The sequence below is a fragment of the Azolla caroliniana genome, unplaced genomic scaffold, assembly GCF_043228905.1.
Source record: "Azolla caroliniana isolate FFs.n. ecotype wild unplaced genomic scaffold, voAzoCaro1.0.p SCAF_6, whole genome shotgun sequence".
NCBI classification, from domain to species: domain Eukaryota; kingdom Viridiplantae; phylum Streptophyta; class Polypodiopsida; order Salviniales; family Salviniaceae; genus Azolla; species Azolla caroliniana.
The window spans coordinates 5,893,739-5,910,811 of NW_028230441.1; the positions used below are offsets into that span (position 1 = coordinate 5,893,739).

The 17,073-nt window shown below is 36.2% G+C and overlaps 1 protein-coding gene across 1 annotated transcript; it reads right to left on the reverse strand.

The window, feature by feature from the left end:
• LOC147862814 (uncharacterized) lies at positions 1-14,678 on the reverse strand. Its single transcript, XM_087321077.1, has 13 exons — positions 13,595-14,678; positions 13,235-13,408; positions 10,173-10,397; positions 8,344-8,489; positions 4,716-4,830; positions 4,453-4,566; positions 2,298-2,400; positions 2,045-2,213; positions 1,413-1,557; positions 1,170-1,301; positions 930-1,070; positions 510-713; positions 1-380 (listed from the first exon to the last, which is right to left on the reverse strand). Exons 1-13 carry the CDS (start codon positions 14,585-14,587, stop codon positions 141-143), a joined length of 2,901 nt encoding a protein of 966 aa, XP_087177203.1. The 5' UTR covers positions 14,588-14,678; the 3' UTR covers positions 1-140.
• Positions 14,679-17,073: the final 2,395 nt, after the last annotated feature.

Genomic DNA, 17,073 nt, shown 5'->3' on the forward strand with positions numbered 1-17,073 from the left:
AAAATATACAAGGTACTTGGAATACAAGGCTTCATTAAAACATTTTAGTTATATATCCGAATCAAAGAGCCTCAATACAAATCTCTATCATGCCTCCGGATAGAGGAAGAAACCACATAAAAATTCACCCTGAACATGGATTAACTAATGGAACTCACTTGCTTCGACAAACGTTTTATTTTCTCATGTTGCCTTTCATCATTCAAGCTAAGAAGACAGCACGTTGTGAACATGTTATATCGTGCTTGAAACAATAGCCTATTTTGCACTAGTTCCTCCCTTAGCAGAATTACCCCAAAGACCAACAAAAGAATGACACCCACAAGAATAACTGGATTTCCAAGCCATTGTACGATGACTCTAAAGACCACCGGCGTTTGCTGACAAAAAAGAAAGAATGATGGGAAGCACTATCAATAAAAAAGGAGAGAATTTTTTGAGTTTCATATACCACAGTGACACAGGAGAGCAATAATATATTACAACACACAAACATCTAAATGAAGTACCTCAATGTAGCTCGAGAGGGTTTGATACATGGAACTGTCCTTCATAATCGGACCACATACTCCACTGCTCTTTTGTACCAATGTTACTGATGCAGGTAGACTGCATAGTATAAGCGCTAACAGCAGAAGTCCATGCGTAAGATTAGAGGTTCTTGATGCACTATATGGATTCTTCATAGGTCCATAGAATTGTCTCAAAGAGAACTGCCATGTTATAGAAAAAGAAGTTAATGACGAACACTAATCATAGCAAAAACTAACATGCATCACAAATATAAAATAAGACAATAATTTGAAGTAAAATACAACTACATGAAAATGAGAAAGTCATTGAAGGTTATAGAACTTTGCTACGCATACGATTTAGCAAACTTTAAGCATTCAATAATAAGAACTTGCAAAAAGCTGCATGCTACTTGCCTTCATGTAAGAGAACGTTATAAAGTTGCAAAATAAGCCAAGAAATGCTGCTACTGGGCTGAAGGAAGAACCAACCCAAACTAGAGATTCAATATAGACAATATCAATCACCAAATTCTCGATTGAAAGTTGTCTCCGAGCCTGTAAAGATTTAGAACTTGTGTATGTGCATATATTTATTGACATAAATTGTGCAATGCATATTATTCCCATAAATTTATGCCGTCACCAGCTACTGACATGGAAAAGCTTTTTATAGATGAGTCCATAGAAAAAGTCGCACGCAATGTTTACGACCGTGCCTGTCAGTATCAATCGTAAAAGTTGTTTGGCAACTGCATTCTCCATGCATCCTGGCATGCACACATTTCCCTGTGACATGAAAAAAAATGAAAACTCATATCATGGAACATAGTACACTTTTTACTAAACTCATAGATCTCCTACACTCTAAAAAAAGTTTCATTTCTCTATGCATGTAACCTGATCCAGTGTGCAAAAGACCCATTCATTTCCTCCTTCAAGATTGCAGCAAGCAAAACCCTCAGGGCAAGCCTTATGAGATTTACAGCTCAGTATTTGGTTTCCAGAACGTACATATGTTGCCTGTGCAAGAGCCATATATAATCTGAAAGAAAACCGTATTTCATATTTACTTAGAATTACATGAATGAAGTGTGTTACCTTACATATAATAGCAGCAATATATTATAAAGAAGGTACTTCCAAAGGTATTGCTGCTTTCTCTCTTTTTTAGTAATGTAGTTTCATAACTTTCTAATTTTTCCTCTCTCTGCAACTTGTTTTCTAGAATTCCGAGCTACAGTTTAGCCTCAACTTACCTAAAGCCCTTTAGTCTATATGTGGACATTCTTTGATTTATAACTTGTGCTCGAGTTTACAACATATTGCATCTATCACATTTCTATTTGTAAACATATGATGAAGCGATAGCATGATAGGTTAGGATAATAGGTTAGAATAGATCACACACAATGGGTAGCAACAGGCACGGCCTGAACTTATTATTAGGGATGTTATGATGATGAATGCTAAGGTCATTTGAGTCCCTTTTTAGAGTAAAGTGTAAAGGAAGTAGTGGAAATGGAAAAGACCTGGCAAATAATGTACATACATTCACCAATCTCAAAGAAAAAAGCTTCACTAGTACAATATGTTCAGACTTTGCAGGAGCCCAGTCTTCTAATTTAACAAGGAAAGGAATCGATAATGGTGATATCATGCTTACTGCCGTCAGCAGTATGGATTGAGCATAATCTGTCTCTGTGTATGTAATAAAAAAGTCATCAATAAAGATGTAATTCCATTCAGCCATTTAAGAACAAACTTTCCTTTTCAGTGACTTACTGAGCTTCTTGTTGACTCTATCACTTTGTGAAACCAATGCAATGACAATTGCCACATTTCCAGCAATTTGTAAAGGCCACAAGACACCTAAAGCTATGTATCTCTGCATAAAGATTAAAGTTGTATTAAAAATAAATCTCAGGCTGCCAAAAAATACAAAAACAAAATTGACTTCCACTTAATGGAAGGAGCCAAGCATCTTTCGAAACAAGTTTCAACCACACATTAGTGGAGACTAGATATATTAAGCAACATCACATGGCGCATGATGTTAGGATCTGAATTGTTGAGATTGTGCATCCATCTTCTGATCAACAGAATTTACCATGTAGTCAAGCATAGGTGCTAAGGAAAAGGAACACAATGTTTTCTATATTGAAATTTGTTTTCGAAATTTTAATCAATGAATTTTATTTCAGAGTAGCTTCTCCCCTCCTCTCTTTCCTTGCATTATAGACCTCTCTTTATCTTCTTTTGGTATGGATAAAACATCCCACAAATTTTATATTAGCTAACCCCCCTCCATCCTAAATCATGCAACCTCTCTACCCATATCTTCCTTTGAGAGTTTTTGAAATTTTCTGTCCTATGCGTTTTCCACAATGCTCGCTCAATCTCCACATTCCTGCCCTCTGTATTTTGTTACAAGGTTTACTTAATCTAATGTCTGTGTTTCTGCAGAGTTTTCTCAATCGTTGTGTTCTTGCCTTCTTTGTTTTTCAGCAAGGTTTACTTAACCTAATCCTCGTGAAGCAAATGAAGATATGGCTCACAATACCGATGAAGATGGACTACATTACATGTGCATGTTCCATTACATGTCAAAGAAGGGAAAGACGACCTCTTACACCATTTAACAAAAAGACATCAGAAGTTTTGTAAAAAGATTAAACTTACAACTCAAGGATGACATGGCGAAGTATCTAGAGGATGAGGTGTCCTTACATAAGGTCAAACTAGTAGAACAATTAGAGTTGACTTATGAAAAGAACAAGTGGAAATCGAAAAACGTGTATCCATAGTTAAAGACAATGTAAACATTGGAAAGAGATGGTCAAAGATACCAAAGCTCGAGCCGGGCATGTTGAAAAAGAAATTAAACTACTTGTTCCTTGGATAGAGGTACTGAATAAAAAGGAAAACCAATGGATAAGATAGGAATGATGAGGGCTACATTAGAAGAAGATGAAGACAAAAGGAAAGCTCATGCATTACATGTACAAGTTGTAGGTTGGGCTCAAAAAGAAAGCCCACAAGAAGATGCCAAGAATCTCAGAGCAAAGATCAGGGCATCAAATATTCCATTTGCTTTAGCATGGAGTGTGGGAAGCCTTGACCATACATTTCATGGATATGAAAAAGAAAAAAGCTTTCCTTCCAAGAGAATAGAATAGATTATCCACGAGGAGGCCAATGTTGTCCTATGGGTTACAATAGATCGAGAAATAGCAATTTTTCATGCATGTAACCTCTGCCCCCCAGGACCATGATCTCATCAACATTGTCCTTGACAGACAAATAAGCTGAAAACTCCCGTTCCGTTGATAAGACACAATTATCTCCTGCAATCATAGGTGTTTCCCAAGCTTTGAAGTTCTCTCCATTTTGGAGCAACCTATGCTAAAGATCTTCCAATTTCATAGATAACAGGACTCTTTAGTCACTTTTATTTCAAAGACAAGACAACATTTTAAGATGTAATCTCTTGTTTGGTCTTATTAGCCATGTTGGCCTCTTAAAAGACGTCAATATATCTTTCTTTCTTCATCTTTCTGTTTCAAATGTCAATGCATCACTATGAATTCACAATAGACTACTAATACAGATATATTCTTTTCTGGGTTCCAATAATTGTGGCATATAATCCTTGTTGTAGGCTGAAAACAAAGTTTCTACGTTCTCAACAGAAACATGTGCTGCAGTCACATGTTTGACTGTAATTATAGTTCTAATGTGAACTAGATATGTTATAAAGTTTTTTATTTTGTTTTAGGTGTAAACAATTGCTTCTCTTGTAGAGAAATCTGCTAGCTAAGACTTGTGGCATATAATCCTTGTTTAGACTTAAAAATGAAGTTTGTATATTCTCAACAGAAACATGTGCTGCAGTCACGTGATTAACCGTAATTATAGTTCGTTTATGTCAACTTGATACCTTATAAAGCTTTGATTTTGTTTTAGGTGTAAGAAATTGCTTCTCTTGTGTAGAGACATCTGCTAGCATTTCCCGAAAACGCATCCGTATGCCCTTTCGTAATCTTGATGCTGCCTGCGCAATTCAAGAGAAGCTATATCATTTATGGAATAATATACAATAGATAGTCTTTATAGATACCTTCACTAAATTTTCGAAGTAAACCCCTGATAACAGATATTTTATCTCACAATGATAGGAAACTACTACAGGACCAAACTTACATCCATTGATTTTATACCGAAGTCCCACGATCCAAATACTGCTGTGCAAAATGGATGTGTCATGGTACCAGATGAAATCAATATTTTATTTGTAACATTGAGCCTTTTTGTTATTCTAGTATAAAGAAAGGCAAATGGACAGTTTCAGTATTAAGACATTAAAAGGAGTAGTTAAGGCTACTAATTTCATAAGTTTTTAGCATTTTTATCATCATTTTTATCCCCTTTCGTATGACAGATGTCCAAGGTACCAAAATGCACATGATTCGTACAATGATTATGGGGCTTAGGATTGATTGAAAACCCAAAGAAAGACAGAGATTCCCAACATTTGAAACCATCAACAAATACTTTGACGAGTTCCCCTAACATAAAAAAAGTTCAGCTTTTTTAATTTTGTGCTTTCAGAATCATTTTCACTTGCCTTTTGCCAATTCATGCATGCCTTTCCTGACATATGTACAAAAAACTTAGTTCATGAGGTGACAGTGCAAGACTTCAAGATGTATGAAGTACTAATTGGTAAGAAAGAGAATTGATAGAAAGAAAGAAAGCAGAGACAAAACGACTTATACAACCAAACAACATATTACATCTTACAATCTTTTCTCATCTCTGAGAACAAAAACCAAAATAATTAAAATTGAACATATGGTACTAAATAATCTACATATCTAAGAACTTGATTCTAAACTTAGACCAAAACTTTTATCTTCAGAAAATCTCCGACTTGAGCCACTCCACGAAAGAGAGATTCCAAAGCAACAAAAGCACCTTCGGGATGGTGACAATTGGTCTTTACATGTTGCTGCTAAGTTGGCTGTAGTTCAGATGGTTGTGGCCTATATGCATAACACATTGCTATTGCCTGACTATTGTAGCCCCTTTTTGAGTGTCTTGGTCAAAAATCCACTTGCACAGTTCTTGATTGGCTTGTACGATGTGACGGAGTGATGTGGCTAACGGAGGTCGTGATTGATCTCTGTTGCTGACCTGTTGTGATTGTATTGTTTTCCTTCAACAACTTTTTTCTATGTCTCTTGGATCAACCCCAAAATATCACTTGCTACGAAAATGGCCCACTAAAAGACACTTCTTACACACATCGGAGGATGGATTCATCATCAGGCCACCTTATATAGACATACATCTATCCTATGCTCTGCGCAATGTGATATAGCAGCTGCGAACTTCATCACATCAGGTACAGATTGAGGTAGGCAGATATACACAAATAACTCTAGAAGAAAGGATTTGCCAATTGTGTGTCATCAAGGAGTGGAATCCGAAGAACACTATGTTTGTCACTATAGTGTCTTCTATGAAATCAGAGGGAGATACCATTGCCTCTTTAAACAAGGTTTTGGCCCGCTACACAAGGCAATGGAATATGAGGACCAACAATGCCTAGGAGTTTTCATGCTAGAACTCAAGAAACATAGGGAAACATTGTTGAAAGACAATAATACAGTCACACAAGCTCATCCACAAAGAACAATCACATCTTTCTTTAGCCCCATCACTCCTACTAATGCTATACAAGTCAATCAAGGGATACACAAATGGGCTCCCAACCAGGACATAACAAAGGGGTTACAATAGATCAGGCAATAGCAAGTTGTCGTGCATCTAGGCCCCGGCCCCATGAACGACGACCTCAGCACCCTTGTCATCGACAAATAAAGGCCATTATCCCACTATCGCAAGTGCTTCCCTCACTTCGGAGATCTCTCCATTCTGGATCGACCTATGCTAGAGATCTTTCGAAGACAAAGTTACAATATATCTAACTTGAGAATCTCAAATGTGCCAAAAACCAGATTACCTCGTCTCTTTTTATCTTATTTAGTTTTATATTTACTGAGTAATATGTATTTTATTTTGATTTGTTGTTCTCAAAGACGAGACAACACTTAAGATGTAATCTCTTGTTTGGTCTTATTGGTCATTTTGGCCTCTTAAAAATCATTAATATATCTTTCTTTCTTCTTTAAGCAGGGCCAAGCACCTTCGGCCATCTTTTTTCATGATCTTGCGTAGCAGGCCAAAGACTTGTTTGAGAAGGCAACAATATCTCCCTCTTATTTCATAAAAGACACCAGAGTGTCAAACATAGTGTTCTTCTGCTTTCACCCCCCAAAGTAACAATTGGCATATCCATTCTTCCAGAGGTTTGCGTCCATATCTGCATATCTAATTTCTGACTGATATGACGAGATCTTGAGCTGCCCTAGCACAAGATGGATACATATCCATATAAAAAGGCCTCATAAGAAATCCATTTGATGACATGTGTAAAAAGAGTGCCTTATACTGGGCCATCTTCATACCAAGAGATGTTGTGGGGCTGATCCATGTTCTATCATTTTTCCAATTTAATGATATCAGCTTGGGTCACTCTATTCTTACCAATAGAGTGAACAAGAGCTCCATGTTAGTAGAATCATTGATATGACACTGCTACATCGATACCTTGGCGCATTGTACCAAAAGTACTACTACGAAAGTCATTTGTGCCAGCCAAAACATTAGAGCAGTAAATTCATTGCACCATACAATATGAGCAAGGGAAGATGGCCACACGTATTGAGCCTAAAACTCTCGCATATAATCATCATGATCACAACTACAAAGTTACAAGGCAAACATTGGAGTTTCCTTCTATTTTCTTAGATATGGGGGAATGTAGCATACATTGAGAACATAAATCCCTTGTATTGTGGGTCATATTCACCAATTCAAAGGTTGTCTTCTATGCAATTGTACTCTTTTGGGCATTTATCATAGAGATGGAATTTTTTTTTAGGTAAAGTCATTACAAAAGTAACACATAAATAGTACAGGGTCATATGGCCACTGTAGAGTTCTCCATGGACCATCAAGCAAACAATGTGGGTCATATTCACCAATTCAAAGGTTGTATTCAATGCAATTGTACTCTTTTGGGCATTTATTACAGAGATGGGTTTTTTTAGTTAGAGTCATTACAAAAGAACACATAAATAGTACAGGATCATATGACCACTGTAGAGTTCTCCATGGACCATCAAGCAAACAAGAAACCAGGAAATTTTGCATAGATAATGAGATATGCCTTACATTAATGAATCACAAGGTGGAACAAATCTAGAAGATTGCAAAGATACAAATGGCCAAAAAAGAAGTCCTTTCAAGTGGCAGATATGTCCAACAATACCATGTTGCACATAAAAAAAGAAGATTGCAAAGATAAAAAACTTCCAAAAAAGAAGCCCTTTCAAGTCTCAGATGCATCTAACAATACCAAGTTGCACATAAAAAGGGACGAGACAACACTTAGGATGTAATCTCTTGTTTGGTCTTATAGGCCATTTTGGCCTCTTAAAAGAAGTTTATGTATCTTTCTTTCGTTCTAGCAAGTCTGCTTTGACCCTTGCACTATTATGCAGTTTCAATGTTCTCAGTGGTCATGTGAACTCGTGTTTTTCATGCTATATAATTAATACAATGCCTTTTACAAAAATAAAAATAAAACTAAGGCATACTGATAAGACTGATGTCGGCATTATTTTTCATGTGATTATTGTTATACCTCTAATTAAGGCTTTTACATCTGTAAAAATATGGAGAATCTTCCTTTTTAAGTTACCTTGTAAGAATCAGTATCCAACTTATCAGAAGGGATGCAACGATCACACATGGATACATGTATGCAGTTTTGTACCATCCATTCTGCTCTTCAGAAGTATAGTGATATCCACCATAGAAAATCCAAGACTTTTCCATGCCATTTCCCTAAATTATCAGCAGGCCGCTTTGATGTCAAACTAGAGGGTGTATATGTTTCACAAAAGTTATATGATTAAAACAATCGAAACCTAGTAAGTTCACAATACACAAAAACAAATAGTGACATAAAGTAGATTACTATATTTATTTTTGGTCACATAATAAGCACAAGATGCATGCCACAAGTATACCCAATGATAGTCTTCTAACTACAAATAGTACAAATAGGAAAAAAGGTGGTCAACTCTCCTATAGAAGATCCTAACAACTTTTCCCTATGTCTCTTGAGTTCTAGCAAGAAAGCCCCAAGCACCATTGGTTCTCATATTCCAATACCTCGCACTAGTGAGCCAAAACCTTGCTAAAAGATCTCTCTTATTTCATAAAAAACACTATAGTGACAAACATAGTGTCCTTCAGATTTCACCTCTTGATAACACAATTGGCAAATTCTTTCTTCTAGAGGTAAAGAAAAAACACGACATTACATGCATGGCACAACATGATGCCCTACAACTTAATTATGAATGCATTGAAGTGTGAGACAACGAAATAGGCATCCATATGTCTTCTTCATAAGAAAAACATTGCAATAAAAGATGCCAATTGTGTTTGGCAAATAAAGCTCAACTATTTTTACTACATCCAAAACATCATGAAGAAAAACTACCATAAATTATCACATTCCAATGATCTTTAAGCTTGCAAAATAAACTGAGACAGGACTAACAAAAAATCCCCTTTTGAATTGAATCACGACATTTTCATAGAGGAAAAGGAAATCATGGAAAAAAGGGGCATGAACGAGAAGGTAAGGCCAAAAGTGTTAGAAATATTGAGAATCGACTAGATAGGCATATAGAGTTACACACAGAGATGTATATATGGCAATACAAACTTTCTAGAGCAGCTCACAATGGTAGTCATCCCATGCACTCTCACCTTAGAACTTACATGGGATCTGGACTAGTCGACAAAGTTAGTGGACACAGATATAGTCACAGCAGCTGTGTAAGAGAAAGAGAGTGGATATTTATATTCTGTGTTTGGTCTTATTGTCACATTAAATGTGCAAGTCAGTTGATAGTAGTGTATCCCTTTTCTGTTAACTAACTTGTCATTAAATATGACCCAGCTCCCTAGATGAAAGCTAGTGCTAGATAGTACTTATCTTAAAGCCAATGGCACATACTTCAAGATAAAGTACATCTTAGCCTAACAACAGAGAATCTTCTTCTAGTCGAACTAACTAGTGGATCCCATTACCCTACTTCCCTCTTTCCTAAATACATTCTCTCCTACTTATCTACAGTTTCTTACATTGACACCTCATCCACCCATATGGTCAGGTTGCACAATAGCAAATCGTTTGGAATGCTATCACAAAATGTGCACTCTAAGCATACATCTGCTATCACAAAAGCTGCTATCATTGATTATATCTAACAAAGGTGGAAGAATTTTCAAAAGATATGTATTATCCAGAACATTGTTTTCTTCTATCATCCCAAGTAGCAAATTATGTCTAAGAAATATTGACTAATTCTAAAGTATATCTGATACATATTATCCAAAACATTATTTTCTTCCATCATCCCAGGTAGCAAATTATGTCTAAGAAATGTTGAATAATTATAAAGTATATCTGATATAAAGTCTCTTTCTTAATTACAATTTAAGAATCATTACCTGGAAGAAGTTGCTGAAACCAGTTCCAAAAAACTGAGACCAGGAAAAACTAGCAGGAGGATCAACAAAGAAGGGAATTACAATAACCACCATCCACAATACTGTAAGTACTGCATTTAATAGGAGAACAAAGCGTAGAAAGCAAAAGGTTAGCATCACAGCTGATCCAAAATTTCCTTCAATCTCTTTCAACGCACTCCTCCAAGGTTTACTGTTATATGCTTTCTGTTTATGCAAATAAAAAAAAGTATTATATAGAGACCACAAAACATTAGACGAATACTTACAGCTCATATGAACAAAGAAGAAGATAGCTATCTTATATTTTTGTCTAAATCAGGTGAACGAGACATTTCTTTTTCTTTTTCAGATAGACTTAAGATTTGAAAGTATGTATAACTGAAGGAAGAAACCAAAGCATGCACGTCTATCCTCTGGATTTTTCATAACTTCCAAGCATTCACTCTATAAATAGAGTCCATCTTACTAGTTTTACAACTCAGTCCTAGATGTAGTCTTCATGTATAACACATAACATAGGTAAATGACGAAATCAATGTATTCTAATATATTTAGCATGTCCACAACATTTAGATTCATTCATCAGTTTCCCAGAGAAGGGTATCCCTTCTATTTGATCCTTCATTGTATGGTCTATCTGAAACTATCACCCCAAAGTTTGATACAGCTAAAATATAGCTTTAATCCAAGAAATATAGATTTCAAATTAAACCACAAATCTAGCTTTCACCCAAACCCAAATATTTATTTAATCCTAGAATCAGAAAAATCCTATTAATTTTTGGTGTATAAAAACAGTGTCAGCTCGTACAACCACAAGAAAGAAAGAAAGATATATTAACGTCTTCTATGACCAAATTAGGCCCATGACTATCCTCCATTACACATGCAACCCAAAAGAGGGTCGAGTGCACAACACTGATGGAAGCAGTACAAGATTCAGCATGACTGCAACACAAAAAGGAGAAAGAAAGAAAGATATATTAAATTTCAATCAGAGACCAAAATGGCATATGAGACTGAACAAGCAATTGCATCTTAAAATGCTGTTATCTTGGAAAATAACAAATGAAAATAAATACAACTAAATTTGCAAAACTGCATAGTGTACTCGATATTCCTCGAAGCTATGTAATCATGTGTCATTTGGTGGACTGAAACTTTCTGCCTCCAAATCAATCGATACTTTACCAATAGTAGCTTAGCTGGTGTTGTAGGAGCATGTTAACAAATAGTGGATGCATCATAATTTTTTCAAGAATTCATGGACATGCTGCAACTAAATATGGATAGAATTCAGGTTATATAACCCTTGTGTCAATTTTGAAGTCAGGCAATATCACTCCATTTCTCACTCCATTCAGTTTTTTCTCTTTATTTCTAACTCATTAGCTAAACACTTAACGTTCTGAACTAAGATGAACTGAAACTTCTGCCTTCGAAAGATGTTCAACATGGACTGATCCAAAATGGAGAGGTCTCTGAGTCAAGAAGCATGGAACTGGCAAGGGTGGCACGTGAGTGGTCCACATGGAACTGGCCTATGTACATTACAAATTGATTCTGCTCCATCTATTGTAACCCCTTTTAGGTGTTGTGTTCAAGACACTACTTGTATAGCCCCTCATTGACTGGTATCATAAGGAGTGATGGAGATTATAGCCCTCTTTTTATACTTATTTTGGTATGAGTAATATTGAAGCATGCATCTTTATAATCTTCAATACCAATATTTGTTCTTTTGTAGAGCTTGAAGGTGCTTCAGAAGCCTGCCATCATAGATATAATAATACTCCTTGTTGGTAATCTTGATGAGGAAACTATTCGTGGTGGTGTTGTTTCACAAACTTCTTAGTGCTCAGTTGATGTAAGTCCCCAAGAATCAGTTGATTCTCTTGCTCTAGTGTTACAAAGTTGGTTGTACGAGACTTGAGGTCTCACAAGACGCCAAAGTATTCCAGCTTGCTAAAAGAGTCCAAAGTATTCCAACTTGGCTTCTTTTTTATAACATTTTAGAATAACAATGACTGTCATGCTTATTCTAGTTACATTATTCTAAATCTTGGTTTTCTGTTACACGTTTCTTACATCACTCTTATTCCTGTATTTCATCATAGAATCTCTCCCTGTGTGTTATGCACAGATTTCAAACATGGTTCCAAGATTCAACATCCAAGTTATATAAAATTTAGGGTTTTGGTTCCAAAAAACCCAAGAAACTTTTCTAGGGTTTTCTACATTGGTCCTTCCTGTTTCCGAAATCTTCTCTCAAGGGTTTCTTCTCCGTGGAGTCAAAGTTCTAGCAAGGAGACTTCAACACATCCTTGGTCCTTGAAATCTATGATAACTTGTGAGGGTTCACAACCTTTCCTGAAGTAATGATGTTTTCTTCTGATCTCATAGGAGACAGGGTAGCAACATAAATTATGTTCTTGTGCCTCATCCATTGAGAGCATAATTGTAAGCAACAAACTTTTGGCTCCAGGCTATCCCATCTTCTTGTCTCTGTCCACAATTGATATGATAAGGTGCAGATGTGCCTGATGATATATCATATGTATGCGAGAAGTGAATATACATCTTGCTGGGACAAATTACAAATTCATCCAATGATATATATAGGAAGCTGTTCTTGTAATCTCAGTTCAGTTCAGTGGGGTCGGGAGCCCAAAAAACGAACCAGGCTATATTGGAATTGCAGGAGGTAATCAGGTATCATGCCATTGATTTTAAGCCAAAATATTCATTTATGCATAACAACATCAAGTGTTCCTTCAGTTTCTGGTTATTTTGATGACGTGAGTTCTAGTCATGGGAATCTTTGTTGAGGGAGCAGAGCTCCTACAATCTCTGCAAGAATAATGTTGCTTTCCTGACCATTGTGTAGCTCCTAGTGTTTTGACAGAAGATGGTAGCTTTTGGACGATACAAATGATTATTTTTTCTTGCTTCTATTTATGCCAGTAGAACTGTTTTATTATCTAAGGCACAAAAATCCTACGTTTATTGTTGCAGCAATTGAGAGAGGAATGGAGATCAACCTTGTACATAGATATTAGAAACAGAGCCGAGATGTGTAGAATATAAGAGAGTTCTTTATTAGTTATTCGTGCCATGAATCGATCAAAAAGGTAATTCCCCATTTGTTCATCGGCATCATTTGGGGAAACAAGCTGTTGGATTCGTTCTCGAGCAATCTTCAAAGTATTTTGGACCTACAGTGCATAATGTAGCTTTTTCTGGTTAAACAGAGAATTTCAAATTTAATCCTACAAAATATGAATGAGCGAGGGGAGCACACAACTATACAAGTGTGCATTATCATAGATGAACTTCTTATCATTAATCATCGTGATGTGATGTTCATTCAAAAAAATGTGATCTCAGGTAAGAAAAAGAACCTGAATTTGATTTGCAGTTCTCCTGGGAATTGGAATAATATCAATGTCATCATATCCTCTGCTACTGCTGCTGGGTAAGGGATCAAGTTCATGTTGGCTTTGAATGGGTCTCTCAATGCAGAATCCCTCAAATGGTGTATCATGGTGATTTAATATGACACCATTAGGTTGCTCACAGATGTTTGTATTGAGAACCTTTACAATGGAATGACCAGATTCTGTTATTTCCAGTAGAGGCAGACTAATCTCATTTAATTGCATCTTGCCTTCAAGACTTGGTTGTTGTATTACCGTTTCCTTACATTCAATGTGAGGTTGTGGATCGAGATCTTTTTCAATGGAAGGAACCAATTCTGTTACTTGTTGTAGAGGAGGATCGATCTCATTCTGACAAATTTTCGATAATTTTTTGGCCTCAATACCTGGTTGAGATGATGCCATTTTTTCTCCCCTGGGGCTAGGTTGTTGCACATGTAGTAATGACACCCGTTGGTTTGAAGCTTCATATCCCTGTAAATACTGCATGGGATACTGAGGGTCTCTTTTGTGAACATTAGCCTGGAGTGGGACTACAGCCAATGGATTTCTTTCAAACTCATTGAGCACAATTACGGAGGCGTGACTCTCTGGATATACTTCATCCAGTACAATACGATGCTCCCCAAATTCAGATGAGCATGAGTTTGATTCATGAGAGCTCAGTACACCAGGAACCGATTCACGAGAACTCAATTCATTAGAATTTGATTCATGAGAACCCAACTGATTAGAATATGGTACATGAGAACACAACTCATTAGAATTTGATTCATGAGAACCAAATTCATTACAATTCGATCCAGAGACTGATTCAATAGAACCCAATTCATAAGGACCCAAATCGTGAGATCCCATTGATACAGAGGCATCACTGGCTGTATGTTCTTCATCTAGAAGAGGACCATGCTCTGTTCCAGAGCCCAAAGAATCACCGTGAAAGCCCATGTTAAGCATTCGAAGCGTGGGGCTTTGCTACCACGAGAGACGGCAATGGTCTCTGTAACACACAACGATTTCTTTGGAATCTCGTCGCTGCTTCTTCTTCTTCTTCTTTCATAGCGATGGCGAGGTTTGAAATATGCATATACATGTACGAGGCGTTTGTGCTGCGGGGGAAAGATCATTGGATGCGAAAGAGCACGTACCTTCTCAATACATACATATATGCATAGTAAGTAAAATACTCGAATGCATTGGAAAAACATTCTTTCCCATACGCATGACAACGAATGCGTATGTTATAAAAACATTCTTATGGTTTTTTTAACACCTTTTACAGTATCTTTCTTATAAAAATTTTACCTTATAATAAATAATGAATACAAAAGTATGGTATTTACCATACTTCGAATGTGTTTACCATGCTCGAATTATTGAAACATTCTCGAACGCCGAATGCACGTATGGTTCATACTAATGCATATATGTATATAGAGATGGAGATAGATATTGTTATAACTTATAGACTATAGTTAAGAGTCTTCTCCATTGCACCACTCAAATATATAGTTTTGATACAAGAAAGGGTAAGGTATCCCATGTGAAATATATACACTGTAGCATATCTCATACGTTTCTCTCAATGCGTCCATTCACATTTTTATTTTGCCATGAGGTTTGGTTTTATGGTTATTACATGTGATTGATTTATTATGCATCCTTTGTGCTTTTGTTGCTGTTGTGGAATATGATTGACCAAATGAGGGTACTTTTCCCCTCCTTGTAGAGATGAACCATAATGGAAGATGAAATCTATCATTAGTGTTAAACATTTGATTTAATTTGAAATGTAATGGTATTCGGTAATTTAAAAATAAAAATGGAAGTGGATGGATTCTTTTTATTTGTTATAAACCATCCGTAGTATCATCAAACTATTTGGGATGGAATGTTGAGGCATTTCTGCAATTACAATTGTCTTACATGTATGTCATTCATAGAAGTTCCAAAACATAGAGTTATATTGAAGCTTGGAGGCTAAATTCAACCAAGGAGAAAAATAGTCCATACAAATGACTATCGTCTAGGTAATACCTTTCTGAACTATATGTTTGCGAACCATGAGGAAAGGTTCAATAAATAGTGCTCCATCCATTAAAAACTTCAACACTTACCACAACAATAAATAGTGGTCCATCCCATGGCACTAGCTATTTTGATAGCTTGAGACAATCTTCATAAAGAAACAACTTGCACCAATTCTAGGGAACTAGATATCAGCCATCTACTTCATTCTCTGAGAATGTTGTCAACAATGTCATCCACTAAACATATACTTCCAAGAAGAGAAGGCAAGGGTGAAAGATGTAACATATGAGTTATGAAAGAGAGTCTTTCAACGTAGGAATGAAATATCCAATCTAACAGCTCTTCATGAGACCATGGAATCACATTTTGACATCTTGCAGGCTTAAGTATTGTCCAAACAAGAAGCGGTTCTTGTGCAAATAAGCTAGGAGGTGGCTTGCCTCAATGAACTCCTCCCCACAAAAGAAGTATAACTTGTGGTGCAAACAAAGCTGCATGCATGAATGTCAGGGGAGACATCACGAGAGTAACAACAAGGGGGTGTAGATAGCCATATACCCTATTGATGGCGCCTTGGGCAAGAGTGGTTAAAACATGGATGGCTTGGGTACAACATGGATAAAAATCAGGGTGATGGCTTTATTTAAACAATGAAATGCATTCATTGTTTCAAATATTCATGATATAAGCGAGAGGTCAAACATCTATGAGTAAATTTTGTTAAACTTCTAGTAGAAATTTTTTAATACTAAGAAACATTGTACACTTTATATTAAAGATGGTGTATGACAGTCTACAATTGTTTGAACCTTTGTCAGATCCATAAAGACTCCACTTGGTGAGACAACATAACCCAAAAAGTCCCCTTACTTATGATCAAAACTTCACTTATAAAGTTTGAAATAAAGGTGTTATTCATGTCATCATTGTAGACCCCGAAGAACATGGACATCACAAAGATATCCTCAAAGGTAATTTACTTAAAACCAACCTAAATTAAACCCCTCAACTATTAGTAAAGTTCCATGACATGTTATTAGTTTATAGGTTGTTCTATCCTATTTGGGTTGTTTGTATAATTTGGATGTGTGAAGGAAATCCCAAAATAACATTTTCCATATGTTGAAAATTTAATGGCACATTCATAAGACCAAAATGCATAACAATATGCATGTCTATGTATATGTAAGTGTGTACAGGGAAGGGAAGACTTGGAGCTGTAGACTTTGGCAAAGAAAGGGTAGCAAGAGTTCATGAAAAAGGGAATGTAAACTGTTTAACGGATGCGTGTCTAGATAGACAAGGAGGCATGACAAAGAAAAAAGAAAAGAAAAAGAAGAATATGTGAAACCTAGATTCAAGGGTAGGCATGTTGGATCAAATTTCTTATCATGTCTCATTAGATTAATCTC